Below are 27,264 nucleotides of genomic sequence, written 5' to 3'. Positions count from 1 at the left end.
AGTAAGAGATTCCTGAAGGCATGAGTCAGCCAGAGAATCACAATGGCCTCAGACTGGGATGTTTACTTATCATGCTGCAATGAGCACGGGGAAAAGGATGCTCAGGGTGTCTCATCTTCCAGGGAAGGAGGAGTGTGGCTGCTGCTGGCCTGGGGCAGCAGGGAGGGGGTTCTGGGGAACAAAGCCTGTTCCAGGCAGCTGGAAGTGTGCTGAGGAGGAAAGCACTGCCTAACTCATCCCACAAGGCACCAGGGTTATGCTTAAGACTCGCCCTGATTTCTTCATGCACTCATTTCTTGTGAGAAACGAGGGTAGGGGGTGTCAGTGGAACCTCACCAGTAGGAAAAGCTGTTCCTTCTGTTGGGCTGATCCTCCTGTGAGCTTTCCTCTCTGCTCTCTACCCTCAGACTCAACCTGGGCTGCACCAGAGATATCACAGAATGGTTTGGGCTGGAAGGGACCTTAAAGCCCACCCAGGTCCACTCTGCCACGGGCAGGGACACCTTCCACTAGCCCAGGTTGTTCCAAGCCCCGTCCAGCCTGGCCTGGGACACTTGCAGGGATCCAGCTCCTCTGGGCAATCTGTGCCAGGGTCTCACAGGGAAGGATTTCTTCCTAATATCCCATCTAAATCTACCTCTTAATGCCATTCCCCCCTCTCCTGTCACTCCACGCCTTTGAAGAAGTCCCTCTCCAGCCCTCCTGCAGGTCTCCTTCCACTAGGAGGCTGCTAAAAGACTGAGTACAAAAGATAAGAAAATACAAAATGCAAAAGGCTAAGTTTACTGGCATTCAAAGTTACAGCCCTTTTTGGTTTCACTTTTATCCCCCAACCTAGCCAAACAGATTAAGTTCATGAATGTTTCCACTTTGCATTCTACAAATCTCTCCCAGCTTCTCGCCATTATTTGGGTTAGATGAAGAGGCTAAGCCAGCACTTAGCAGCTACAAAGCCAAACAGAAAAAATCTGCTCCAACAACTCTGACTCTTCCTCAGCCCTCCCCAACAGTGCTGGGGGGCTGCAGGAGTATTTTACAGAGATCAGGGACATGAGCCTGTGCAAAACCACTACATCCTCCATATCCCCCTCCTGCTGATGCTGAGCACACACAGACCCCTCAGCAAATCCACACAGGACACAAAATCAGAGCCAGAAAAACATCACAGCTGGTAGGGGCTCCTCCATGAACAAAATCACAATTAGATGCCTCAGTAAACAAGAGGATTTCAGGCTGACTTAATTATGATTGAGTACATAGCCTAAATAATCCTCTGAGATGAGCCAAGGCAAAGTGACAGTGCTGTAGGCACAGCAGGGAATGTGACTGTCACATCCCCCTCAGTATTTCAGCAGAGGTAAAAACAAGCACTTGCAAAAATCCCACTCACACCCAGAATTTAAGGACTGTTTCCTCTCCCATCACTGCAGGACCCAAGAGGCCAGATTTTCATGTCACCCAGAGACTTTAACACTTTCCTGAGAGCTCACTTGTCATAGTCCAGGGGCTCCAGGGAGGGTTTTTATTTCTCTGGGGGTGGCTGACAGGTTGAAATAACACTCCTGGTCTCACATGGGCTTGTGCTCATATTAAATGCCTCCTCTCCACAAGGGAGGAGATGATAGAGATGGCTCTCAGGAGCTGAGGAAACCAGCCTAGGAGCTCAAATCAACTTCACCTCTCCAGGCAAACTTTGGCTTGCCAGGAAATCTCCTTTCGCAGCTCTTTGTGCTGGCAGGGCAAGGTGAGGATACAGAGGCTGCATCTCCCAAGAGCTCAAGGATAAAATGGTTTTGAAAAAACAACACTTCAGCAAATCCAGGCCCACAGCTGTCAGTGCCAAAAGCAAGAGCTGAAGGAAAAAGTGTCACCCTCTACAGCACTGGCTTGGAGAAATCAGGATTCTGCCTGGCCAAGGCTGCTTTTCCAAGCAGGCCAGCAGGAATCACCAGTCTCAGGGCCAAAATCTACAAGCTCAGTGTCTCATCCAGCTCTCCTCACCAAACCACAGAGCAGAAAACCCTCTGGAGACATTTTTTTTTACTATTTTTAGCAAAAGACAAAGTCAGACACTTTAACTGCTCTAAGAAAAACCCATTTGAAAGGCCAGGTGTAGAGGGTTAAACCTACTTTAGGTAAATTATTACTCCAAATATCCCTGCCTTGCATGACCTGGGTTTAAAGAGGGTTTCAGGACTTGTTCTGCAAAGTTAAGAGCAGATATGGGGTCTAGCAAAGTTCAAAGCACTACCTATAAGCAAGGGGATTCCACAGGAAAAACATGAGCTTTGCTCATTTCCAGATGTGCAGATCAAACCCTTTAAATCTATTCCAGGGGGAAAAAAGAGTGATAAGTGAAGCAGCTCCTGCATTGTAAGCAACCCAAAGCTTTGGGGTTATTTGTACTGCAGAGACAGGAGCAGCATGTTGGAGATGGCACAGTTTGTTTTTCAGGTATGCTGTCTGCCTAAAGAATGGATTTCTGAACGGAAAAACAAAGCAATGACCAACACACAGGAAATTCCAGAAAAGAAAGCTGAGTTACAGCATTTCCCTCGAACTTTAAAGTACAAAGCAAGTAATGTTTTACAGAGCTACAGATCAAACAGGGAGAATTCAGGCCAAATACTGACAGGCAACTTTTAAGTGAAATTACCGTGCAGAGATGGCCAAGAAGCCTTTTGGCTGCAGGAAAGCCAAGCAGCAGCTTCCTTCAGAGCCTTCTGATTGTAAGGATTAAGTACCTTGGACTGACAAGGAGCAGGGATCCATTAATCCCACCCTCGACTAAGCATCTGGAATCAAAATCCTGTAACCATTTCAACCCCCAAATGCTCTGCATCCCTTCAGCACCTGCCTCTTTAAAGTGGCTTTTTGGAGATTTACAGCAGAATCTGAGGAAGGTGGATGTGCACACAGCAGAAATTTGGGGAAGCCTTGGTGTTGGGAGCTTGCTGGGAATGCTGCTGCACGCACTGGCCTCAAGTGTTCACCTCCTCAGCCCAAATCTCCTTGGATGGATGGATTTGGACACCAGGGCATGGCAGAGGTGCTGGCCAAGCCTTACCTTGAGCTGTTTGTTACCGTGTGACTTGTGCCCATCTTTCATTCCCGAGGGTCTCTGATTTGCCACCGTCAGCAAGTGGCGTTGGTGCACCAGGGCCTCCTTGAACTCCTCCTCAGTTTTGGTTTCCAGAAGCTTCTGCCGGAAGGTGATGTCTGAAAACATCGTGGCAAAGGTCCTGCCCACCTCTGTGGCTGTTTTGGTGCTTTTCTAAGCAGGGGAAAAAAAATTACAAAAAAAGTGCTTGTAAAACCATTTAATTTTACTTCTAAAAGATAAACCCTGTAATTTATCCTTCTGAAGAGGAACCTGCCCAGCTCCCAGGATCCCAGAGAGACCTGAGGGAGAAGGGCACACCCTCTTTTACTTCCTAACATCTCAGGTATATTTTTCAGTACTTTAAGCTTTTGAAGAAAAGACTAATATCCACTCTGCTTCTGTAATTATTACTACAATGTTTACCATTGGGGGGAAAGGGAAAAATACAGGATTAAAGCTATCAGCACACACAGAATTTTCAATTCCGTGCATCTTCTCGGATTTTTTGGAGTTTGTGCCTAATGTCTCCAGTGGACTGTCCCAAAAAAAATTGATTAGTTGTTGTATCCTCACTTCAGATGCAGGGTCCAGTGGGGTATATTGCATTTCTCAGGCAGTCTAGGAACTCTGTGGGGGATTTCAAGGGTTCCTGTTTAATAGCATACAAAGCTGACCAGTTTATAGTTTTAGGCATTGCTCTTTCCACTCCCAATAAGATATCCAATCCCTGTAGCAGATGAACACACATCCACAGCAGGATCCTCTGGAGCCACCAACACAGGTCCTGAAGCCCTGATTGATCTTTACTTGATCAACTTCCCAGAAATCAATCCAAAGCTGAATCATGCTGAGTGTGCATTTTATCCCTGATTTCCCTTCAGGACAAGACAAAAATCTTTGTACTTAACAGCACCTCAGCACTGCTGCTCCTGGGGTGGTGCTGCAGGTACTGATGTCTTACCTGAAAGACTGAGATTACTGTGCTCGTCTGATTACTACTTTCTGGGCATTAAAACTCAATTCACTTGGTCACTCTGGGATGATTTTGGCTACACAAGTGGAGATTGAGAGCTCTCAGCTCAAGTAACCACTGGCACAGAGGAAAGGATGGGAAAAAAAAAGGTGGGAACACACAAGTTGCTCTTGTCTGTCCTCACTAAATGCCTAGAAGGGACAGGAGTCTTGCAGACGTGAAAAAAAAAGTGGTTATTTTCAGGATTTAATATTACTGTGAGACACAGGCCTGATCTGTGGGGGGTTCAGCTTCCAACAGAATCCAAGCTGCTTTCCTACTGCAGGAAATTAAATGCAAAGGGAAGAGTGAAGGAGGCTGAGGTCCCCACCCCTGCACAAACCCACCAAATCCAAGCTCTCCAAGTGACCTGCTCACTCGCTCCTGCTGTGGCCAGGACAGGTAAGATACTTGCCAAGACTAAATTACACAGAACCACAGCTCATTAAAAGCTCCTTCTGACGCCAAGTTTTAATCCACCCACCTCATCGACACTCCACACACTCATCATGCAGCAGCTACCAGAGACACCCAAACATTCCCCAGGCCTGGAGAATCTCCAAGCTCCTCACTCTGCTGTGAAAAGAAGAGTGAGCATCTGTGATTGATCCCAATTGCTTCTCATGATTCACAACCGAACAGATGAACAATTTCTCCATGGACACAACCAAATAATTCAGTGTGGGTGACGCAGAAGCGCAGGCGTGGGTGGCACTGAGCTGGTCCCAGAGTCATTGCTAATATTGGCCTTCCTCCATCACTCACATCACCCTCCTCCTCTCTTCCACTTGCTCAGAAAAATTGTGGCTGCCCCATCTTCCCTTTGCCCCAAAAAATTGTGGCTGCCCCATCCCTCAAGTGTTCAAGGCCAGGTTGGATGGGACTTGGAGAAACCTGGGCCAGTGGAAGGTGTCCCTGAACATGGCAGACGTTGGAATGAGATTTTCTTAACCCAAACCTTTCTGGGATTCCATCACCAAAAATGTCCCTTCAAACACTCACTAGGGCACATTCAATTTAAGTTTCTAGGGAGAGCTTTGGATATAAGTGAAGGATTTTGCCTGGGACTTGCTTTTAGAGGCTGTGAACCAGCCTGGATTTGCCATCACAGAGGAAGCTCCACCTTTCACCCCTAAGAAGCAACAATCCTCGGGCTGGATGCTGCAAGGATTGCTTCAGCATTCCCAATGCTCTTCCCATTTTATCTTTACCAATGAGCTGAACAGTTTAGAGAGGACAGATATTTGCAGGAAGACTCTTTTTTTCTTCCTTATTCCATACTAGCAAGGCCAAGAATCTGGATTCCCAGCATAACAAATGCCCATTTTGTGGACTTTCCTCCCCCTCCGTTGAATGTGTTGCTGTCAGCAGGTTAATTATTTTAACTGCTGCACCAGAAATGCGCACTTGGGGCTGGCTCCACCAACCCATTTAAAGGAAAAAAGCACATTGGCAAGTGCAAGCTCTGTTGGCCTCCACTCCCTTCCCTTAATTTGATGCTGACCACTGGAATTGCAAACTCTCGGGATCCGAGCGGATGCGGAGCCGTTCGCCGGGTGCTTTGCACGTAGCTGGCCCGAGATAACAATGAGGGAGAGATCCATGGAACTGCACACAGCTCCAGGTGTTCTCCCTCCTGCTTTGAACAAGGAACATCAATATGTTTTCAGCCTGTTGGCTTCGAGGTCGATGCCAAAAGCATCGAGTGGCTCAACTGGGAAAGACCTGCCAGAAATCCTGGGAAAGAAGGAAACACCAGTATTCCCATTTAAACGTGGGTGGTGGTGAAGGGGGGAGGAGACAGGCCAGACCAGCAGGTCCCAAGGTCACACAGATAGCATTGAAGAGCAGGAAACTGAATCAGGACATATCCTGTCCCAGGAAAGGTCCCCAACCTCTCCAGCACCTCTCAGGAGCACAGACCCAGCAGCCCCAAGGTGTAAACAGCCAGCTGGAGTGTGAAAAGGTCTTGAGCTTTGAACCATTCAGCCATCAGCTGGAAGAAGCACCTTGGTCAGGCCAGTGCTTTCTAGGAAGACAGGATGGTGATCCCCAATTAACCTTGAGGCACCCCATGATATCAGAGTCAGACCTGAATGATCCTTGTGGGTCCCTTCCAACTCAGGATATTCTGATTACAGTAAAAGTGTTCTACTGTGCCATCCTTGTCTACACCAAAGCACCAGAACCTGAGCAAGCTTTAACCTTGCTGTTTCATGTGCTAAAAGCTTTGAAAGATCCAAAGGGCCTCAGGAATAGGCTGACCTTAAAAGCACCGCAGCTCCCACAAAGTCTCACCCTCACTGCAACAGAGCTCAAAAAAGAATCATCTTCCTCTTGGCTACATCACCTCCAGCTGCTGCAGCCACATGTGCAGGGAAAATGTCAGCCCCATCAGGGAAGTTTGTTGGGAAGCAACCCACCAGACCTTTGCCCTGGGGCAGCAGCTGTAGGCTCACAAGGGCTTTTCAAAAGCTTGGCTTTAGCAAGGAGCTGCGTTTCTTACTTCTAAAAATAGCAGCTCCAGCTGGAGAGGAGAATCCATGGAGTGTTTAGGGCACCCCAGGTGTTTATGGGGACTACATGGTGTTCTCCTCCCCATCAGGATACAGGCCATGAGACAAGGACACAGCCCACTAATCCACCCCTCACCAACAGGATAAATCATCTTGACAGCTGCTGAGAAGATCTCAGGCCTTTTCACATCCCCTGGTGTTTTAAAAACAACATTTATTAACCCTTGGAGGAGCCCGAGGAAAAGCAAACTCAGGAGAACCTCCTGAAGTTGTGGAGCAAGAAGACAAAACTCACCATCTTGGGAGGAGCCAGGACCAGTATCACAAATCTGACTTCACAGGAGTTCTCACCCCAGTTCTGAGGCCTCTCCAGGCGGCTGATGCAAACGTGACGTCGCTGAAGGGACTTTATAGTGCAACTGTTGGGGAAAATGGGATTGTCAGACTGGGCCACAATACCAGGCACAATCTCCTCCGGTGCACAAGGAATAAAAACACATTTCACCTTTGAGAAACACATGATGTTGTTGGTTGAAGACTTCTGAAGTCTTGAATTTTTAGTTACTATCAGCCCAATTTTCCCTTTTGTACAATTTCACATCCATTGTCTTTATGGGAAATACCTTTCAAGATTTCAAGGTGTATTCTGCCTTTTCTTCCAGCAGCTTTTTTTTTTTTCAAGCCAAGAAAACAAATGACAGAGAGTACAAGACACCAAGTACTTGCAGAGCTATAGAAGCTTCTAAACACACATACCAAAAAAACCCCAAAACCTCTTATTAGAGAACACCTGCATTATTGGAAAGCAGATTACACTTCATTTCACCTGTTCTCCCAAGGTGCTTCTGGAAACACTAAGGCAAAATGCCAAGCCAATATACTCCCACTTCTGCCTCAGGCAGACCTCTGTGTTGTAATGGCTTTTCCCATTTGCTCCCAGCTGTTGTTTTCCCCTTTCTGGTTCCCAAGTGTTAAAGAAACCAGGCTGACCTCCCTGCTCAAGATCCACAGGGAGGGGATAAGTGCTTGGAGGGAAATCCTTGGCTGTGATCCAGGGGATGGGATGCATGTTTGACTACCAGAACCAAGATTAGCAAAAAAAAAAAAAGTTGTGTGGAATAAACACAGGGATCATCTCCAGAGGCTGTGAAAGACCACATCTGTCTCCACCCTGGGATATTTAACCAGAGCTGGGACCTGCTTAGCTGCCACTTTTCCTGCTGGGAAACTTTGGGGTTTGCTGCAGGGGCAGCAGGGCAATGGCAGCCTGGCATGCAGCTCTCCTGTTCCCTTTGAAGCCACCAACCACTTCCCAACCCTTCTGTAAACCACTGATGAAAAATGCACACAGTGTGTGCCTACAGACACCTGGAAGAGGTATGGAAGTGTTTTCCTACCTCAGAGTTATTTTCCCTTCCCTTTACCTGGTTCAAAGTTATTTCAGCTGCTTGCTCTCTTTTGTTCATCTAACAAGCACCTATCACAATCTTCCAACAGGAGGATCTATTTCTGTCATTTCTCTTCCATAATCCCATCTTATTTCTTTCCTTTTAAGATGTATTCTCACGCCCATGCACCCTGAGGGCTGTTACATTAACAAGATATTTGGCTGGAGATGTCCTAGTCTGGAACACATATTTTCTACCAAGTTCTCCACTATTTGCATAAAAAAAAAAATCACACCATCAAGTATTTTCTTACTGAGTTTGACTTCTTGATCTCAGACTGGAAGCAGCCTGCTTCTATAAATTAATCTCACAGAGACACTTGTCTGAGAGCAACCAAACAGCTTAATTAGAACAATACAGGGCATGAGAAAGATGACACTGTTTCATTTATTTCCTAACTTTCCTTCACCACAGCCTCTTGTTCTTTATGTACTTGAATCAGCTTTGGAAGAGAGAAAGATCAAGGCAGGTCCTAAGGTGAGGAATAAATATCTTTTGAAGTAATTGAAAATAGAGTGCAAGCTACACTTGTTTTCACAACCAAAGCCAAGCCCCTGCTTGCAATCCAACTGTGGCTGAACAGCAGACAAGCCTCCTTGTGTTACAGCTCAACAAGCCAGAGGGGACATGAACTCCAGGCTTTGGACCAACTGGAGAACCTTCAAGTGGCCCAACACCTTCAGTTCTCTCACCTTCACCCACCTGGTGACCAGCAGTGACTGATTACTGCACCATTAGCATCAACTCTGAGCTCAGTTCTCAGCACGTGCATACCTCAGCTGCTCAGCTTGATGCCTTGTGAATGCTGACCTACAACAGAGGTTGGACAGAGCTAAAAAATGAAGTAGGGATTTATTAGAAGGCCTCAACAGATCTACCTTGGGCAGCACCAGAGCCCAGCCAGGGCTGCACACAAGGTGAACCAAAATGGTCACAAAAGAGCGCTCCTGGGGGCTCTCACTGGGATCAGTTCTGCTCCATTTTCATCTTGGAGTTCATTGTCCAATTCCAGCTTTAGCCCATGCAGTCCCATCATGCTTGTTTTTCTCTCTCCAGTCCATGTTTATGCTCTTGGGCTGAGATTTGGATCATTTGTCCTTGGTCCCCAGCTGGAGAAGGAATTGTTTTGTCTCCCTGCTCTGTACACAGAGCTCACCATCCTTTAACATGAAGCTCAGACCCACACACTAAAGCAGCACAGAATGTGAAAAATAGAAAAGCTAAAACCTGAGGCATCAAGCTCATTGATTAATCTGTTTTGAAAAGGGGCATTTTGGACATCATTTCTATCCCAGACATGGCAGAAGCAGGTATCAGCACCTGTGGCTCACAGAGCTGTACCAACTCTTCCCAGACACCTTTCCTGCCCTACCACGTGCACCAGGCAGGACCTGACCAAGCAAGAAACTACAGAAGTAAAAAGCAATTTGGAAAAGCCTATTATAAAGTGCAATCTAATGAAGGAAGCTACATGTTCTGGAGTTTTCTTTCTCCCTGGAGTGACAGGGTTACGTTTCAGCTCCGTGAATTGTCTCCAGGACTGTGTTTTCCAGAGACAGGAGTCCTGCCAGCAGTGCCACAATCCCACTTCAGCTCAAGAGCTTCTTGGGTACAGAGAGGAAAACTGGACTGTTCAAAACTGAGCTTTGCTATTGGGCTCTCTATTTTACAACATCATTTTCATGGTAGCCATCAAAAATTTGATTCTCTTACTCAGGAGTTCACTGTTTCCTTAAGCTGAGGGATTGGGCAAGAAGAGGATCCCACAGTATTGAAAGATTTCACACAGAGCACATTTAGAAGACACCAAGAAATTCACTGTCATTATCAACCCTTTTTATCTGGAATAATTTTATCCAGAGTGCTGGAGTTTGAGGTTTCTCACACTTCTGAGAGTCTCCTCCAGCTCCTCAGTAAAGAACTCCATGGATACGGACACATGGATCTAAATCTCAGTGTCACACCAGTAAAATTGAGAGCTTCCAACACTTAGGTCAATGTACAAATAATTTCAATCAGTAACACCTTTACAAATCGAGCTGGAGTTGATTTAGTGAGGATAAACCTGATTAAAACCAGATTTAAACAGGTGCTATAGAGAAGATGGGATGTTCCTGAGCCTGGCTGCATGGAGGGGAGGAGCAGTGCAGAATGCAGCCTCATCTCAGTCTGCTCTCCCTCTGTTATATTCATTTATTTGGGGGAAAAAAATGATGTTTTAAGACTTCCAGTGCAAGGCCAAGTCACTCCTGCCCATGCATCATTCAGCAGATCAAGCTTTTCTTTAATTTTAAGCTATTATTTAGCTGACTCAAATCCTATTCCCTAGTGTAGCACTTACAGCTCCCACTTTTGTTTTAATTCCAGAATCCAGATACAAATACAATACAAGCCAAAACTGCAGTCCCAACTAGAATTGTGCAAATATTTGTAAAAGACATGAAAAAAAATGTTCCTTGGTTCACATGGAGAAATCCCAAGTCAAGCAAGACCGCAGGTAAAAGTCAGCACAGCTCAGGCCAAGAAGAAAATCACTTTCAAAATGAAACAACTTTCTTTTTTTTTTTTTTTAAGTAGCACTTAAAAAAATTCCCACTAAGAAAAAAAAAAAAAAAGCTGGAGGGTAAATAGCCCCAAAAAGCTGAGAACTAGCAAGACATTTTCAGCTAACTCTAAATCAAGCCTGGTTTGGTCAAAGCCTCCAAGTTCCTTTTTGGTTTGAGTTGAGCTACATTTGATTCTCCCTTGGTTTGGCCAGAAAGCTGAAAAATCTATTTCCACCCAGTATTAGTCACCCCAGGAAATGCTGGACTATGATTTAATGAGATGCCAGGTTCTGTTCTCAGCAGTTTTATCTTGATCCCCCAGTAATTGAGCTTGTAAAAAGGGCATTTAAATTATAGCACAAATTCTGCTTCCCTGTGCTCCTCTTTGCCTCTGGTGGTGCTGAGGGTGGCACTGGGATGGTGAGAACTGGCAGTGCTCCACCAAAATCCCAGATCCACCGAGGCCCCTGTGCCCCAGGTCTGCCCACACCCAAGATGATATCAGAGTAATAACACATTGCTCAACCAAATCATAAAAAGGGTCACATTATGGAGACCTAAGAGAAACAGAAACCCTCTTTTAAAAGAGCAAGAAAGGAAATTAATTCAGTAACAAATTATCCCTTGCAGTATGAAAAAGTGCCCAGCAGAGGTAATCAGCCAACCAGCCTTTTCCTGTCCCCACACAGAACAACAATGACACTTCTTTTCTCAACCACTGCCAATAAATCTTCCTTTGCTGAGCAGCTCCAGGCACCAGCTTTGAGAAACCAGGATCTGCAAGTGAGGAATGAAACTGTGGCCAGGCCAGGCAGCTCACCCACAGCTTGGCACAGGCTGGGCTCAGCCACAACACCCCCACTGCAGGCTGCAAGTCCTTCTGGCCTGGGAAATGCACCTTGCTGGGCTCCAGGAAGACTCATCCTCTCCAGGGGGGAGGATTTCCTCCAGGTCAGTGTGTATTGAGAATACCTTTCCATCACACAGCACCTGTAGGAGCTCTCCAGCACGACCTGAAATGGCCCAGCATGGGGGAGAGGCCCTTAAAAGAAAATTAACTGGTTCTCCGAATTCAAAGGACACTTGCCAGATGTTGGCTGTGGCACTTGGGCCATGGTTTAGAGGTGAACACGGTGGTGTGGTGTTAATGGTTGGACTTTTCCAGCCTTCATTCCATAAGGAGACATCTCATCCCTCTACAGACCCTGCAGGTCTGTAAAACAAAGCAGAAAAACAAGCTATCTTTCTTCTTCAGGACCCAAATTCCTAATACAGAGGCTGAATTTGAGGTTTTCTTTTCATGAAACAGCACCTGCAAAATTTTCAGCTCTCTAGCATAATCTGGGAAAACCCAAAAAGGGTGGAGAGGCCCTTAAAAAATTATATGGTTCTCTAAGCCTAAAGAACACTTGAGAGATGATGGTTGTAAATTCTGGAGAAGAGGCTCTTGCTTACAAGGCTCCAAATCTTGTCATCATTCCTCTAAATGAAAATATTTGTTTTAAGCAGTCCAACTGTTTTAATTTCTCATTTTGCCCTTTAAAAGAATAATCTGAGGAAGAGACAGCAACTGAAGCATCTCTATTTGCAATCTATTCAGCAGCTAAATCAGAGACAAGGTGACTTTTCTAGAAACCCACAGACCTCTGGGTCTGGAAAAATCCTTAAACACACAAAATGGACTTGCATTACTTCTGTTGGAGAGAGACACCAGTCACATCTTTCACAGTAATACATTAAATTTGGCATCTCACTCCTCAAAGTTTGATTACCTCAACAGCAGCCTTGCTGGTTATCCAGTATCACCTCACAATACCTATTTTTGAGAGGCTACCTGGATTTTTCTGAGTTGAATTCCTCCACAGGAGTCACTGCCACGACAGGCTACATCAAAGGCAGAAATTCTATAGCAACACAGAGCACACAAACCACTGAACCACTCTTTGCTTGCAGGGAGGCTTTTTTTGCCCTCTGCCCTGCCTGTTAAAAGAGCTTTAGGAAAGCAGTTTAATGCCCAGTGCATGTGCCTTAGCAATCCAGCCAGAAGAGATGACTCTACAACTACTCCATCCAGACTATGGAGCAGCTTCATTTCATGTTTTTCTAAGGATTCAGCTCTGGAAATCAGCAGTTTTATCAATCTGCTGGCAGAGAGAATACAGCCTGGAAGCTGGGATGCCTGGGGGTGTTCCATCAGCTCAGGGACATTTGTTCCATAACCCACTAAGCTGATGTTTCTCCTAGCAGGACATGAGGGGGAAAAATCCACCAGCACCCAGTTAAGCAGTTTTTAAATCATATATGCTTCACTCCAAGAGGAAAAAACTAAAAATCAGGCATTTTCATCTCAATTTGTCAGGCAGTTAAAGAAGGAGTGGGGTGTGACAGAACTTGGCTTGTGATAGAGTCACTTCTTCATGGGATAGGGAGGGGTTTCTTGGCCTTTTTGAGGCAGAAAACTGCAACACCAAAACCAGCAGCTCCCACTGGAGCTCCTTGCTCATTTTTCCCAGTCAAGACAATGAAAACATCCAGTTTACCCATCTGTGCTGGGATCATGGCAGGTCTGGGTGCTTTAGGGAGAGCTCCAAGCGCCCTCCTGGCAGCACCTCTGCCTGCTTCAGTCATTCCATGCTGCAGGTCCTACCAGCAGCTGAGTTTTCTCACTTAAATAACTGAGGAAAACAGTCCAGAACTCCCCACTCTGGGACAGGACCATCCCTCAAACCAGGTTCTCCAAGGAAACAACCAGCAGCAGGAGATCTCTGGGCCAGTTTGTGTCTTCATGATCTGTCAAATGCTGGGATAGGAAGAAAAACTAGTTTTGTCCATGGTTTCAAAGGTATGAGATCTTGTCCTGGGCTGATGAAGCTCATCTGTAACTCTCAATATTTGTTGTCTAGTTAGGAAATGACCACGTGCACAAGTAGAAACCTTCATTCTTCCAGAGCTGGACCCTGCTGGCCACTGGGGCATGAAAAGCTTTGATACTTCTCAGCTCTCATTTTAACAGAAGAATTCCAAGTTTTCCATAAGCTGATATATCGTGGTGTGGCCTCAGCAAGATCAGCTTTTGGTCATTCCTGACAAAAGCACCCCTAAAGCCTGCAGTGAATCAGAATTCAGCTGTTTTCCTGGACTTCACTGGGACATTGAAATCTTGAAATCTTCAGCTCCTCAAGGGTTTGTTCTGCCCTGTGGGTGAAGCCCAGATCCATATGGGATGTCTGACCTTGCTGGAGCTTCCCTAGACTTGAAACCGTCAGGAAAGCACCAAATCCAACAGAAGCAGAACAATTATTTCAACCCCAGGTTTTCCCCACTGCTCTTCTCACAGAGGATAAATCAGATAAGAAATAAGAGCCTTCTTTCCAGCACAAAGGAGAGGGAAACACGTTTCTGCCTCCATTAGGAATGTTCTTCTGCAGCCAGGCTCTGCACAACTCAGTGAATATCCTACAAAATTCCTTCCTTTCTCACCCCAAACTAATTTCAGCTGTTACTATTTCCCCTCATCATCTATGCAGAAGCAACACCACCAAAACTTTATCTCTCAGCTGTTCTTCCTCATTAATATAATCTTATTTTATCAATTCAATCAAGGGATTAAAAGTTGATTAAGGTGCACCAACCCAGCAATGCTTATTTAAAATTTAGCAGAGTATAGACCAAATGCAAGGATAAAGGAGAGAAGATATCTTAAAGGTTCTTCCCACTCATATGGAAAATTTTTTCATCAACAAATTCCTTTTACTTCAGAGGTTTGGAAGCTGTTTTGCAATCTGACTTCAAGAAAAATGTAAGATCTAAAAATATGGTGCACAATCTGTTGCACAATAACTCCAGCAGAAATACAGTGCAATAATTAGATAATTATAGTTAATAACTCATCATTGCTTTCCCACCACTTTCTTCTCCCTCTTCAGAGCAACAAAAGGAAGAAACAAGGAAAGTTTTGCACAAGACACCTTCAGGCTGTGAGCTTATTTTTTAAATCATCTCTTGTCATGGAAGCCAGCATTACTCACATGGATGCATTTAAAGCTCTGGCTCACTTTCCTAACAGGCTGAACCCACCCTTTTCAGTCTCATGTATGTAATCATAGCATTTGTATCCTGACTTTTAAAATGTTTTGGTTATTAAGGCAACCCTTCCCAAAACCCTCCACAGAGCTTGTCTCACCCCACGGGAGAAATTTCCATCCTCTGCATCAGCAGCACCTACATATCCTTACTGCTGTTACCCTTCCTATGGCATCCAAAGAGGAGAAAACTGCCCAAAAGTCCTCTTGGTTGACACCATTTTACTTTATAAACTCATTTTCTTCTTCGTGGTCCTGCTCTGTATGTGCCAGATGTAAAAAGGCAGCACACAAAGCAAAAAATATCATCCAGCTCTCTTCTCTCTCAGGACACAGCCCTGATATGCCATCACTTATGGAGATCACATCCTTTTCTTTCATAAGAGATTCAAACAAGGGGGGTATTTTTCCTTGTTTGTTGATGGTATTGTCTCCTTTTTGATTGTTTTTTTTTTTTTTTTTAATCCTCTATTTCTCTCCATTTTCCCCAGCCATAAGCAGAGGGCAGGAGAAGAAGTACAAGCAGAAGGAAAACTATTGTGACAGTTGTCTCAGCAAACTGGCTGTGAAGGCTAAAATATGTGCATGCCTTTAGGCACCTATCCCACATATCCCAGCCATTTCTCTGGGAATTACCATATTTCTTGACAACTCGACTTCAAGACTGCTCAGGAATAAAGCAACAGAGTCAAAAAGGCACTGCTTTGGTTGGCTCAGGGACTCAGGTTCTGGCCTTCTCTTGTGAAGGGACAGCCTGGCTCACCCCACAGGCCTGACTTGGAGACAATAACTTCAAACCCCAGTTCTGGTCAAGTGCAAGCTGGGGTGAAGCCACCACATCTCATAAATCCCAGGTGACAGAGTTCTTAAGGGCCTGCTCCTCCAGTGTTTAACAGTGTTGACAATTAATCAGCGTCCAAATTAATTGTCAGACAAAGTAATCAGTGTCTAAATAGCGTGGAATGTCTGACTTCAATTTTCAGCTACAAAGTTTGGATGGTTCCATCAAAGGACCTAAGAAATCTTTTGGTCCAGGCTCCCAGACTTTGGCAGGCAAAGCAGTCCATGAAGTAGTTTGCTGTCCCTTTGAGAAGTTCCTTTATTAGCATTTCTCAGTAATTAGCATTTTCTGGCTCATTTTTTCAGCATTCTTAGCTTGTTAACAGCAGATTTCTATAACATCCAAGAGCTGAATGCCCTGGAGGGGCTGTGGTCACCTACTGCATGTGTTTGCAAAGAGAAGCAGCCCAGAGAGAGACAGATCCCACAGGATGGATGGAACAAGCACCACCATCTTAACCCAGAAGGGCACATTCTGAACCTCTGCTCCTCCCAGCAGCAGAAAAAGGTTTGGATGTCAGTGATTTTGCTCATCTAACCCAGATACTTACATGATACAGAGCCAGGACTGCTGATACTGCACCCCCGTGACTGTGGCTGTGACCCCTTGAATTGTGTCTGATAAGAGGTGAACTGGGAAGAGAAGAGAGGGAAATATCAACAGGCTGTCCTCGTTTATTCTGCAGCTGTAAATAACATTTCTAAATGGAAGCTGACTACTAATCCCAAGCATTCCTATCTGCCCAGTGGACTGATGCAGGGGTGGGGGCTGACAGAAAGAGATGGAAACATTTGTCCTGCTGCTTTTGAACTGTGTCCTTAAACTATTCACAGCTTAGAAAGGCAGCTGCTTTCTCCTCCCAACATCATCCTACTGCAATACTGGGTTATTAGATTAGCATTATCCACCACACACACACAGACAGGACTGGGAGGAGTGTCACCTCCCCAGTCCCCTGCCCTCTCTCCCCCTCTTCCCAGCTACTGCTCTCACACTATTTTATGGCACTACTTACTTTTTGTTCTTTATTGGCAGAAAGCCTAAATTAAAAGGATTACAAATGCGAAGCTCTAAGACAGGTAGCAAGAAGTAACCAAAGCATGAACATGCTTACTACATGCTCAGGACTTGACATATCTGTTAAACAAATTCACTCAGGCTGTGACAGTTACATTTGAGGTGCGATGGACATGATTGTACATTCATTCCTGTTGACTCTGAAACATCAGGGGTGCCTACAGAGAAACAATGCTCAGTTAAGCTTCTTCACATCTTGGGCTAAAAGGCAGCGTTTTTTTAGACTAAACTACAACATTTCTTGATAGCTTAAGGTGACACCAGAGGCAACAACCTCGGCTAGGGTTGCCCCAGTTGAGCTTCTGGAGGAAAATCAAGTGTGTCCAATCTCCTCCAATGGGATGGGAGTGACACAAAGAATCAACCCTCCCCAATTACTCATCCATAGCAGGCAAAATTCCCCAGCCTGTGTGAATTCAGGTGGAGAATCACAAGGCAAAGGAGCCACTGCTGACGAGGACAAGCAAACCAAAAGGGTCCACGCAGACCAGACACCCCAATGCTGCTGACTCCTCACCCCAGAGAGCACCACAACAGGTGATCTTAATAAAATGGGGCAAAACTCCACCAAAACACAAAAACCCTGGATAAATGAAGCCCTTCAGTCTGAGTGACACAGAAAAAAAAAAAAATCAACCCATGGGATCACATGCAACATGCAAGCCTGGGGACCATACAGTGAATGCCCAGCACCCCACCACGGCAAGGATGGCAAATGAACAGCAGCCCACCAGCTAAAGCAAACCAAGAGCTGATTACCGTTCCCTTCCCGTGGGGTCCCTGAATCTGTGAATAAAGTGTTCATGATTTTTTCAAAGTTGCAGCTGGGCTCCATGTTCTCAGGATCCTCGGCAAAGTGTTTCAGCATCTCCCGGAGAACATCGTCCAAGGACGTGGCTGTTTCATCCAGGATGATGCTGGCTCTGGCCAAGAAACCATCCAGGTCTCGCTGGGCTCTGACCTCCTCCTCAAAATTCTTTAATTTCAGGTACTGTGTTGAGAAAACGTCAGAGCATGAGACAGCAGAATCTGGGTCCTTCACGAGCAGCTTTGCTGAGGTTACCACCCAACCAAAGATTCTCCTGGCCGTTCAGATCACAGGAGAAAAGGCATTTTATGCATTAATGCATTGAAGGTTTGCATTTTCAAGGCTTATCCTAACAGTGTGCCCACAGGTACCACTTATACCCTGACACAGAAAGCAGAATTTAAAAAAAAGAAATATTGTTTTGTGGTCAGTTTTTTTTTTTTGGTTTTTTTTTTGGTTTTTTTTTTTTTTTTTGTTTTGTTTTTGTTTTTTTAGCCTAGAATAAAGTCTGATAAATTGGTCTAGAAGCAAAAATACTTAAGGTAGCATTTAAAATCTTCTTTAGGTTCAAGTAATTCAGGAAGTTTGAAAAAATGTGGGAAAGTTATTTGGGTGAAATGGACGCTGAGCTCAGCAGCATGAAAAATTACCAGTATGAACCTCAGTGCCAAGTCAAGCCAGTTGTTCTCAAACTGGGGACCATCTGTCCCCAGTGCTCCCAGTTAGGGAGCCTGAAGTGGGAGGTGCAAAATGCCATCCAGCCCATCAACTTTTCTGGCATTTTCTGTTCTTTCCACTTCCATGGAAGTTTTCTTCCTTTGTAGATTTAGCTTTAAAGCAGTAATGAATAAAAAACAGCAGAGGCTGAAACTATCCCAGCTCTCTGCTGGTTCCTTCTGCTGTCCCAGACTTAGTGGCCTTGAGATGAAGAGACAGCCCCAATGTGTTTGTTTTAACAGTTGGGACTCAGCTTCTTCATGCAGGTAAAGTCATTCTTTATTCATGCAGCTCATTTTACACCGTTTTTACAGCCCTCATGAGCAACTTTAATTGGTTAATAGCTTTCTTGCTAATTACTCTATTGATTAGTAAAAGGTATTTTACTTGTCTGTCAGATCTCTCTATTCTTGAATTGTTTACATATTTTCTTCAGGGATTCTTATGGGAGTGGTCCTATTGTTTATATAGGTGCACTTGTTTTTAACTCTAGAAATTGATTGTTGTGTTAACAAACTCTCATTTTCAGGATGTTTTACTTGCAAAGTACTAGCTGCACTTAGAAGAAGTGATAGGCCAGCTATTAATTTAGCAGAGCAGGCCTCATTTTATGAGGTTTTTCTTTTATAATTTTTCTACCTGTCTGCGATACGTGCTCCAGAACCTCAACTCCTTTCTGTACCTGCCAGCTGGGAAGGTGATTAATTGAGTGATCAAACTACAAATGCCTCATTCCCATTGCACAGTCCTTAGAAATCCACACACAAGCACTGGACAGGGAGGGCTGGCAGTCCTGGCCCTCTCCTTCAACAGCCTGAGTGAGGAAATGGGAGCTGAGCTGTTCTATGGATCTTCCTTCCCATGGGAAGGCTGCCAGGTTCAATTTGTGATGCTGAGAACCAGACTGTCAAGAGACATTGAAACCCTCAGTTCCCCTCAAGCTCAGGAAGAACCAAGCTCTAAATTGCTTTTATAAATCTGATCCCCCATGCCACACTCCCCCCTCGGGTACAGGGCCATCCCAAAGCCTTACTCATGGGTCCTCTCCTTCCATGCACACTCCCTCTTACCTTTTCCATTTATAGACACAGGCAAAAAAAAAAAAAAAAAAAAAATGCTAACATCTCCCTAATTACTGTAATTATCACAGCAACTATCAAGTTGTCAGTACACATCCATTGCAATTAGCACTGTTTTACTTTGCATCAATCACTCTTTCCACAGCATCCTTGAGAGGGAGGATTCTCTGAAGCGTTTCAGCTCCCACCCCCAAGGCTTTGGAACCATCTGCTCGTAGGAGAGGAGACAGTGACACAGCTACAACTCCACCTCAGAAGTGCAAGCAGTGAGTCTGTCTCAAACTGAGAGCAGATTAACACACACCTGTAACAAGAGTTCTCAAAATAGCAAAGGTGGCTTTGTGTCACCAACTTCTACACGAGAGAAGCAGAACAGCAGAAGGAAAAAGATGAGGAACAGCAAAAAATTCATCAAAGGCATTCATGTGGGTTATCTGCCCAGATCACAGAATCACAGAATGGTTTGGGTTGAAGGGACCTTAAAGATTATCCAGTTCCAATGCCCTGCCATGGGCAGGGACACCTTTCACTAGCACAGGTTGCTCAGAGCACTATCCAGCCCGACCTTGGACACTTCCAGGGTGGGGCAGCCACAGCTTCTCTGGGCAAGCTGTACCAGGGCCTCACCATCTTCATGATAAAGAATTTTTTCCTAATATCCAGTCTAAACCTATTCTCTTTCAGTCTGAAGCCATTTGCCCTTGTCCTGTCACTCCAGACTATTTTAAATTATCTCTTCCTATCTTTCTTGTAGCTGCCTTCAGGTGCTGGAAGGCCCCAGTTCACTGCAATCAACATTGATCCTGCACTGAGCTGTGCTTGACAGCTCACTGCAAGGCAGGAGGATAAAGCTCCAGTTGAGCCACAGGCTTCAAGCAATACCTTGGGAAAATAACTTTCCATGCACCACAGCTGTTTCATTTCCCTGCTGTTGGTCCTTTATAGGAAATAGGGGGAAGACTCATATTTATCATCCATTTATCATTATTATCACTCCCTAAGGTTAGGGAAGGCATTATAGAGTCATGGAATAGTTTGGGCTCAAAGATAACTCAAAACTCATCCAGTTGCAACCCTTGCCATGGGCAAGGACACTTTCCACTAACCCAGGTTGCTCCAAGGCCCATCCAGCCTGGCCTTGCACTCCAGGGAGCCAGGGGCAGCCACCACTCCTCTGGGCAGCCTGTGCCAGGGCCTCACCACCCTCACAAGGGAGCATCCTTTACATCCAATCTAAATCTACTCTCTGAGCTTAAAGGGGTTTTATGCACATTAAACATCACAAGGCAAGCAGCCACCATGAAAGGAGAGAAATCCATCACTCCCTGAGACACACCAAAATCAAATTACTGGAAGCACTGGCACAGCAAAGCCTCAGCGACAGCTCAGGCACAACTGTTCCAGCCAGGACCCCTGCTGGGTTCAGGGGAGATTAATGAATGCTCCCTCACTAATATTTTTAGCTAGATAGTCAAGTCACACCAGGAAACTTGATGCTGGAAACTCGATGCTGGAAACTTCTTAGGAAGAAACCCAAGTCAGCTACCCAAGAGCCATTTGAACAGCTCTGGGCATCCTTGATTGCAAAGCTCCACGTTGCATCGTGACAGGAACAGAGCCTGTTGTGCCAAAAAAAAGGGGAAAACACTGAAACAGTCTCTCCTGACTTCAGGCAGGCCAAAATCACACATTCTAACTTGTTGACAAGGCTCAAAATGCAAGCTCTCTCCTGGCTGGCTGCTCAGAGACACCTTCACTTAGAGCCACCAGCAAATTTTTTGTGGTGTCCAAAAAATCCCTTCCTCCTGAGCAGAGCTCTGCCTGGGCTGCTGCCATGGTCCTTTGGGTCAATTCCCTCAGAACCACTCTGTGATGGTGATGAAATGCTCAATCCATGTGAAGAACCTTTATTCCTGCCCACCAAGTGTCCTCCTAGATAGCAAACTGCCTGAGACACAAACTGCCCTTCCAGAACCACAGGCTTCCACCAGAGACAGGGAAACCTCTCCAGACAAAGCTCCTCACTTCTCTGCTGGTGATTCCCCCTTCCCAGACACTTGGAGCCATCTCCTCCATGAATCAGGTCCCACTTTCCTTTGCATTTGAAGCACAAAATTTCCACTCATCCTCCCCAGAGGAAAAAACTGGCAAAAGTGTCTTTTTCTCGAGCCCTGCTAAAGCTCTCTGGAATTTGTGGCTCCACAGCACACTAAAATGCTCAAGCATGAACTGTGGGCCAGAAAAAGCAAGAATCCTACAGCTCTGAAAAGAAAAAAACAAAATAGAAGAGACACTTATGAGTAAGCAGTTTCCAACTATTTCTTATCAAAGGCAGATCCTGCATTTGGGTTTAGAATTTGCACTTTTAAGTGATTAAGTTCTCAGGTTACTTTCAGTCAAGTGTGTATGACTGAGAACCCTGGCACTGGGATTAGACAAGACAAATTAGGGATAAAGATATTTTCATTCCTGAGTATGGAATTGCTTATTTTAACTTTCCATGATTCTATACCAATCAACGTTTCATTTTTTTTTTTTTTGGTAGTGGCTGTGTTTTGGGTAGTGTTTTCTTTGGTATTTACTTGCTTTTGTTTTTTTAACTTGGGGAAAAGGTTTCTAAAGCTATCACACACATTTCCTCCCACTAATTCAGTCTTCTGAAATATCTTTTCAAGATTTGAGCTGTCTTAGAGTCCTAAAGCAAAGCAGAATTAAAGAGCTCTCTGGGATTCCCTAAAAAGCTCCCAAAGCTTACAAGGCTACACAAACTAAAACCTCAAGTTACAACCTGGAACAAAGCCTGAAATCCAAGATCTCAAGCACTGGCACAGCTGCCCAGGGCTGTGGTGGAGTCCCCATCCCTGGAGGGATTTAAAAACCGTGTGGATGTGGCACTTGGGGACATGGGTCAGTGGTGGCCTTGGCAGTGCTGGGGGAATGGTTGGATTTGGTGACCTTGGAGGGTTTTTCCAACCTAAATGATTCTGTGATTTACCAGGATCAGTGATGCTACAAGTTCCCATGACAACAGCCACTCCTTCCAGCCCTCAGGGAAGTTAAGACAACTTAATGCACCATGAGCCTCACAACCCTAAAGACAAAACTTCACTCAGTACTAAATACAGAATCAAAGAATGGGTTGGGTTAGAAGGGACCTCAAAGATCACCCAGTGCCACCCCGTGCCATGGGCAGGGACACCTTCCACCATCCCAGATTGCTCCAAACCCTGTCCAGCCTGGCCTTGGACACTTCCAGGGATCCAGGGGCAGCCACAGCTTCTCTGGGCAGCCTGTGCCAGGGCCTCACCACCTCACAGGGAAGTCATTAAAATATCACCCAATTCCTCCCCGAGTACTTTCTGTGCCCTTCCATAGCTGAAGGTTTGGAATAACAAAGCCTATAGAGTTTTTTTGGTTTTTTTTTTTTGCACTTTCACCTAATCATTAGTGAGTTACAGTCTCAGGAGCAAGTGTAAACTAAGTGTGGGCTTCTAATCCTCCTGCTAGCCTGCTTGTTTCCAAGGATTTCACTCCTGCTGAACCTCGTGAAGGATGACTGATTTGCTGGAATAAAGAGGGAACCAAATCCCAGCCATGTCTGCTGGGTGTCTCTGCTTCCAGCTCCAGAGGAGCTCGGCAGCCAGGACCTCTACAGCACATGCTTGGATCCCTGTGGAGGCAGCTGCAGAAGAGAAAGTAATGAATTAACATGTCAAGCAATTGTCTGGGACAAAAAGCAGTGGAACAATCAGAATTACAGAGAAATTGTTCTGAGAATGAGCAGCATGTGGCTTTTTAGGTTTAAAGAAAGGGAGAGGAATTCAAGAGAAGAAGCATTTAAATGCTTTTGCTTGTGACAGGCCAGTGACAAGCAGCCCCTCAGTGTCTTTTGAGATCCTCTTCTGTACTTCTGGATGATGAAAAAACCAAATTGGTCACACAGCACCTCTACTTACCTTCCTTGATGTGTGCAGTAACACGCAGCCAGCACCTTCACTTTCAGCTGGAAAGAAGGAAAAAAAAGCCCACATCAGAAGAGTGCTACTATCAGAGGTACCTGACAGGCAGCAGGAGCTGAGCAGGAGGCTCAGGAGGAGGTGAAGCATCACTCTCTTGGCAGGGGATGATCTCTAGAGAAAAGCAGAGATTCAGTTTTTACAACATCTCCCATTTTGGAAGCGTGAACCAAGCACGCTTGGATTGGCATTATCTGATCACTAAGGGACTGTGTCTTGCAGCTTTTTTTGGCCTGTTTTTTCTAACTCTGATGTATTTTTACTCTTCCCTTCTCTCCCTCCCTCTCCACCTCCCCAAAAATCTAACTCCTAATCCTTGAAGTAATCATTTAATCCAGTGCATCGTTGTTTGATAGATTGAGGCTACGATTTCATGAGTCACCCTCGTTTGGAAACCCTCCTTGTCCTCGTTAAGGAGTCAACAATAACAGCCAGGCACTTCCAAGGGATTGCAGGCAGTGATTCCAAGATGAGCACATTAATGTCCTGTCAACTCACCACACTGCCTCCATAAATCTGAGGAGAAAGCAACACAGCTCTTGGGAAAGAAAACTGCTGTTTAGGGACTAGTAAATGTCATTGAATACACAGGATGGGGGAACCCGGGAAATTCCCACTTCAAACTTCCAAGCGTCAACAATAACATTTTCTTAGAGTAGCTATGAAGCATTTTTTGGGTATCAGCTACAAAACAAAACAAAACCAAACCAAGCTGTATTTGCCTACAGCCCACTCCTTGCAGCCAAGGCAGCCTCTCTGTGGCATGATTTGTCCCACAGGTACTTTTTGTGCAGAGAATCACAGAATGGTTTGGGTTGGAAGGGACCTTTAAAACCGTTGAGGTCACCTTTCACTTGACCAGGCTGCTCCAAGCCCCATCCAACCTGGCCTTGAACACTTCCAGCCTGGCATCCTTCTCCTTAAGTTCTCCAAAAACCCCCCCAAAAGCTTGAGCTGCTATCAAAATGAAACACATGAACGGCTTTATTTCGAATGAGCAAAGCGGCAGCATGGAAAAAACCCACTAAAACCAAAAGACCAAAATTTTTCCAGAGGCCAAGCTGTGGAAAACTACAGAGACGTAACACTGAGTTACAATTATTCAGATGAGGGTTTTGCTTCCTTTCCAGATCTCTACTTCCAAATCCTAACCTGTAAGAGCTGCTGCAACCCCATGACTTGGCCACACACCTCCAAGCCAAGCCCTGCTACTCTCAAAACAGTAAGCTCAGGGTGCAACTCATTTTAAAACTCCAGAACTCTCAAAAAAAAGCAATTATCTTTTGCATGCAGAAAGCTGCTTTAAACAAAATCATTGCTGATCAAACAGAAATTTGAGTTTTGCCCTCAATGGGGTTCAAAGTCTCCCAACTCAAGGTGGGAGCAGAGCTGTAGAAAAGAGGGAAAGGATTGACTTCATATCCCCCTAAACAAAATGAGGTGGTTCAGAGGCTTTGGTTACATCACCCAACTTCTCTCAGATTTCACTTGGATGCTGCACATGTGATTAAAAGCATCACTTAAGCAGACAAGTCTGCTGCAAGTCTGCAACAGCCCCAATTATTCCTGCTTTTGATGCGTCTTTTGGAAAACACAAGCTGTTTCATCTAAAAAGTGCAATTTATTATTAAAAAGCAAGCACCCAAATAAACCAGAAACATCAAGCGTTTTCCCCAGGCTCTCACATCTGTAGTTCTCCAATGCTCACTTGCCCAACTTCCAGCCTAATTACACATGCAGAAGTATGCAGGGAGATTTGGAAGTCCATAAATATTCATTGAGGAGGAAACATGTTTTGGTTTATCTGCTTTTGCAAGAAATAGTTCTGGAGAGACAAAAAACACTCACAATCCTGAACAATAGCAGGCACATGCTGAAGAGAGAGCTGCAGCCTGTCCTCATGGATACATGGAAATGGAACAGAAATTCTCCTTGTGCTTTTATCAGGCAGCAGCTCTTGGTTCCTCTTATCATTTTCAAGGTGTGTCAATCTTTGCTGACAGTTCTGTCATGTACCCAGCTGGAGGAGCACCAAGTGTTGCTTTATCAACACAAGCAAAAACATCTCATTGCATCTGCTGGAGCAGGATCTTTCAAACTTCTCAAAAAAAGCTGTTCTGGGTACAAAAGTGGTGCTTTGGAAAGCCCAGAGTCTCATTCATCATTCATCCCAACAACACACAGCCCGGATTTAATCCAGGCAGGGAGATGGATGGATATGGCCATCCCAGCTCTGGGCTGGTACCTTAAATGTTCACTGGAGTGCTACAACATCACTCAGGGACAGCAGCAAATCCACTGGAACATGACAAAGGGAAGGGAAAAATACACAGACACTGCTCAAGCACTCTTCTGCCTTGCTCACATTAAATATCCATTTATTTCCTGCTGGGCAGTGCAGGATCAGACCCTGCAGGAGGTTGCCCACGGCACATCCCAAGCTCAAGTCCAACCACCACCAGCCTGCCACTCATTTTTTCCTCCTGCACAGCACCATCCCTGCCTCCCTCCAGCCAAGGAGGGGGTAAAAAGAGTCAACACCCTTGGCCCTTGCACCTCCAAAGAGGAACCCGACATGGATACAGAAAACCCTGGATTCACCCTACAATAAACTCCCCATCAATCTCCTCAGCCAAATCTTGCTACCAAGAGCAGCAACTTGAAAACCTCAGTAATTTGAGATTTCACACCTGAACATCACAATTAAGCACAATGAAATTCTACGAGGAGGTTGGGGCCACGTGAAATTTTCATGTCTATTTTTGTGGCCCTCCTTGCTGGACAGAGCAGGCAGCAAAAGCCTATTTTAGGCAAGCGAGCGAGCAAGGGGCATTATTGTGTGTCCTCACACACAGCCGAGGGAGAGCTGCCAGGGGTGGCTGAGCTTATCTGTTGGGCTCTGCTCCAGGTCCTGCCCAGGGGAAAAGCCAAAAAGTCAGCAATGCATCCCCGACATCCCCTGGCAGGCACATCAAGGAGCCACTCGCATCCCGAATTTCTGGGATGCATGCACACAGGCACGGAGCGTTACTGGGAACGCCACGAGCGGCTCCCAGGGAGCTCAGCTCTGACAACGCCGAGGAATTGTCACCATCAGAGCTCGTGGCACTCTCAGGGCCCTGTCTCTCCTTTTTTTTTTCTTTCCCACCATTCTCCAAACATGCTCCATCCAACTTCAACATAAACGAGGAGATTGAATGCTTGGAAGTTTATTTGCTCAGTTTCATCCAAGCTGCCCTAATAATATCCCTGAGAGCAACCCAGAGAAACAAAATCCCCTCCACCCCCTGCTTAGGTAACATCTGCCATGCAAGCCTGAAAACAAAACCCTGAAAGTCAAATACCAAAGTTTTCACCTTTTGCCTTAAGAGATCTCCTTTCACCTAGGATCCCTTTCCTCATCCAGGTCCCCAGTGCTGCCCTTAACACCTGAGAAGATCCAAAAGCATTTGGAGCAAAGCCACCACTGGATGCCTGCAGCATCTTAAGACAGTGTTTTATTTGGAGATAAAGGGAGTGGAAATTAGAGAAAAAGAGCTTTTTGGCTGTGCACATTTCTTTAGATCTACAAACATTCCCTGGTCCATCTTCACAGTAAATACATATAAGCACAGTAAAATAAATCAGAGCAGAATACTGTATTAGCACTTCCATGTTTTTCCCTGAAAAATATCAAGGACATGGTGAGAGCAGAAGCATTTAAGGTTTTGAGAGTTTATTACTTAAAAAAAAATGAAGTCTATTTTATCTTTGTTTTTTTATCAGGGGTCTGCCCAAATCTGAGACTCAGCCACTTGTGTCAAACCATACCATGAGCAGAAAAAAAAACTGTTCTGCTTTTCAAATCTGCCTTAAAAATATTTAAATAAAACCCCATCACCACATGGCATGACAGGAGCTTGTCAGGAGCAGTGGTGACACCTCTAACACACCAGTGGCAGTGAGGGATTGCACAAACAGGATCTCAGAGGCATTCTTTGCTTTGCTGTCCTCAGCCTGGACTAATCACCATCAGGTTT

At 45.3% G+C, this 27,264-nt stretch overlaps 1 protein-coding gene across 2 annotated transcripts in view; it reads right to left on the bottom strand.

The window, feature by feature from the left end:
• SLC4A11 (solute carrier family 4 member 11) overlaps positions 1-27,264 on the bottom strand; it is a 92,089-nt gene that overhangs the window by 35,902 nt on the left and 28,923 nt on the right. Inside the window, exons 4-9 of one of the 2 annotated variants that reach the window (XM_021526814.3) lie at positions 23,186-23,232; positions 17,385-17,616; positions 16,721-16,783; positions 16,099-16,180; positions 6,927-7,050; positions 3,068-3,274 (exon numbers count right to left, since the gene is read on the bottom strand). In XM_021526814.3, coding sequence (XP_021382489.1) covers positions 3,068-3,274; positions 6,927-7,050; positions 16,099-16,180; positions 16,721-16,783; positions 17,385-17,616; positions 23,186-23,232 — 755 coding nt within the window. The remainder of the gene's footprint in view (positions 1-3,067; positions 3,275-6,926; positions 7,051-16,098; positions 16,181-16,720; positions 16,784-17,384; positions 17,617-23,185; positions 23,233-27,264) is intronic. The other variant, XM_077782687.1, reaches the window with a different exon arrangement.

This window comes from Lonchura striata, chromosome 4, assembly GCF_046129695.1.
Source record: "Lonchura striata isolate bLonStr1 chromosome 4, bLonStr1.mat, whole genome shotgun sequence".
NCBI classification, from domain to species: Eukaryota; Metazoa; Chordata; class Aves; order Passeriformes; family Estrildidae; genus Lonchura; species Lonchura striata.
The sequence above is the reverse complement of the archived record's forward strand: the minus strand, read 5'-3'. Positions and strand labels throughout refer to the sequence as shown.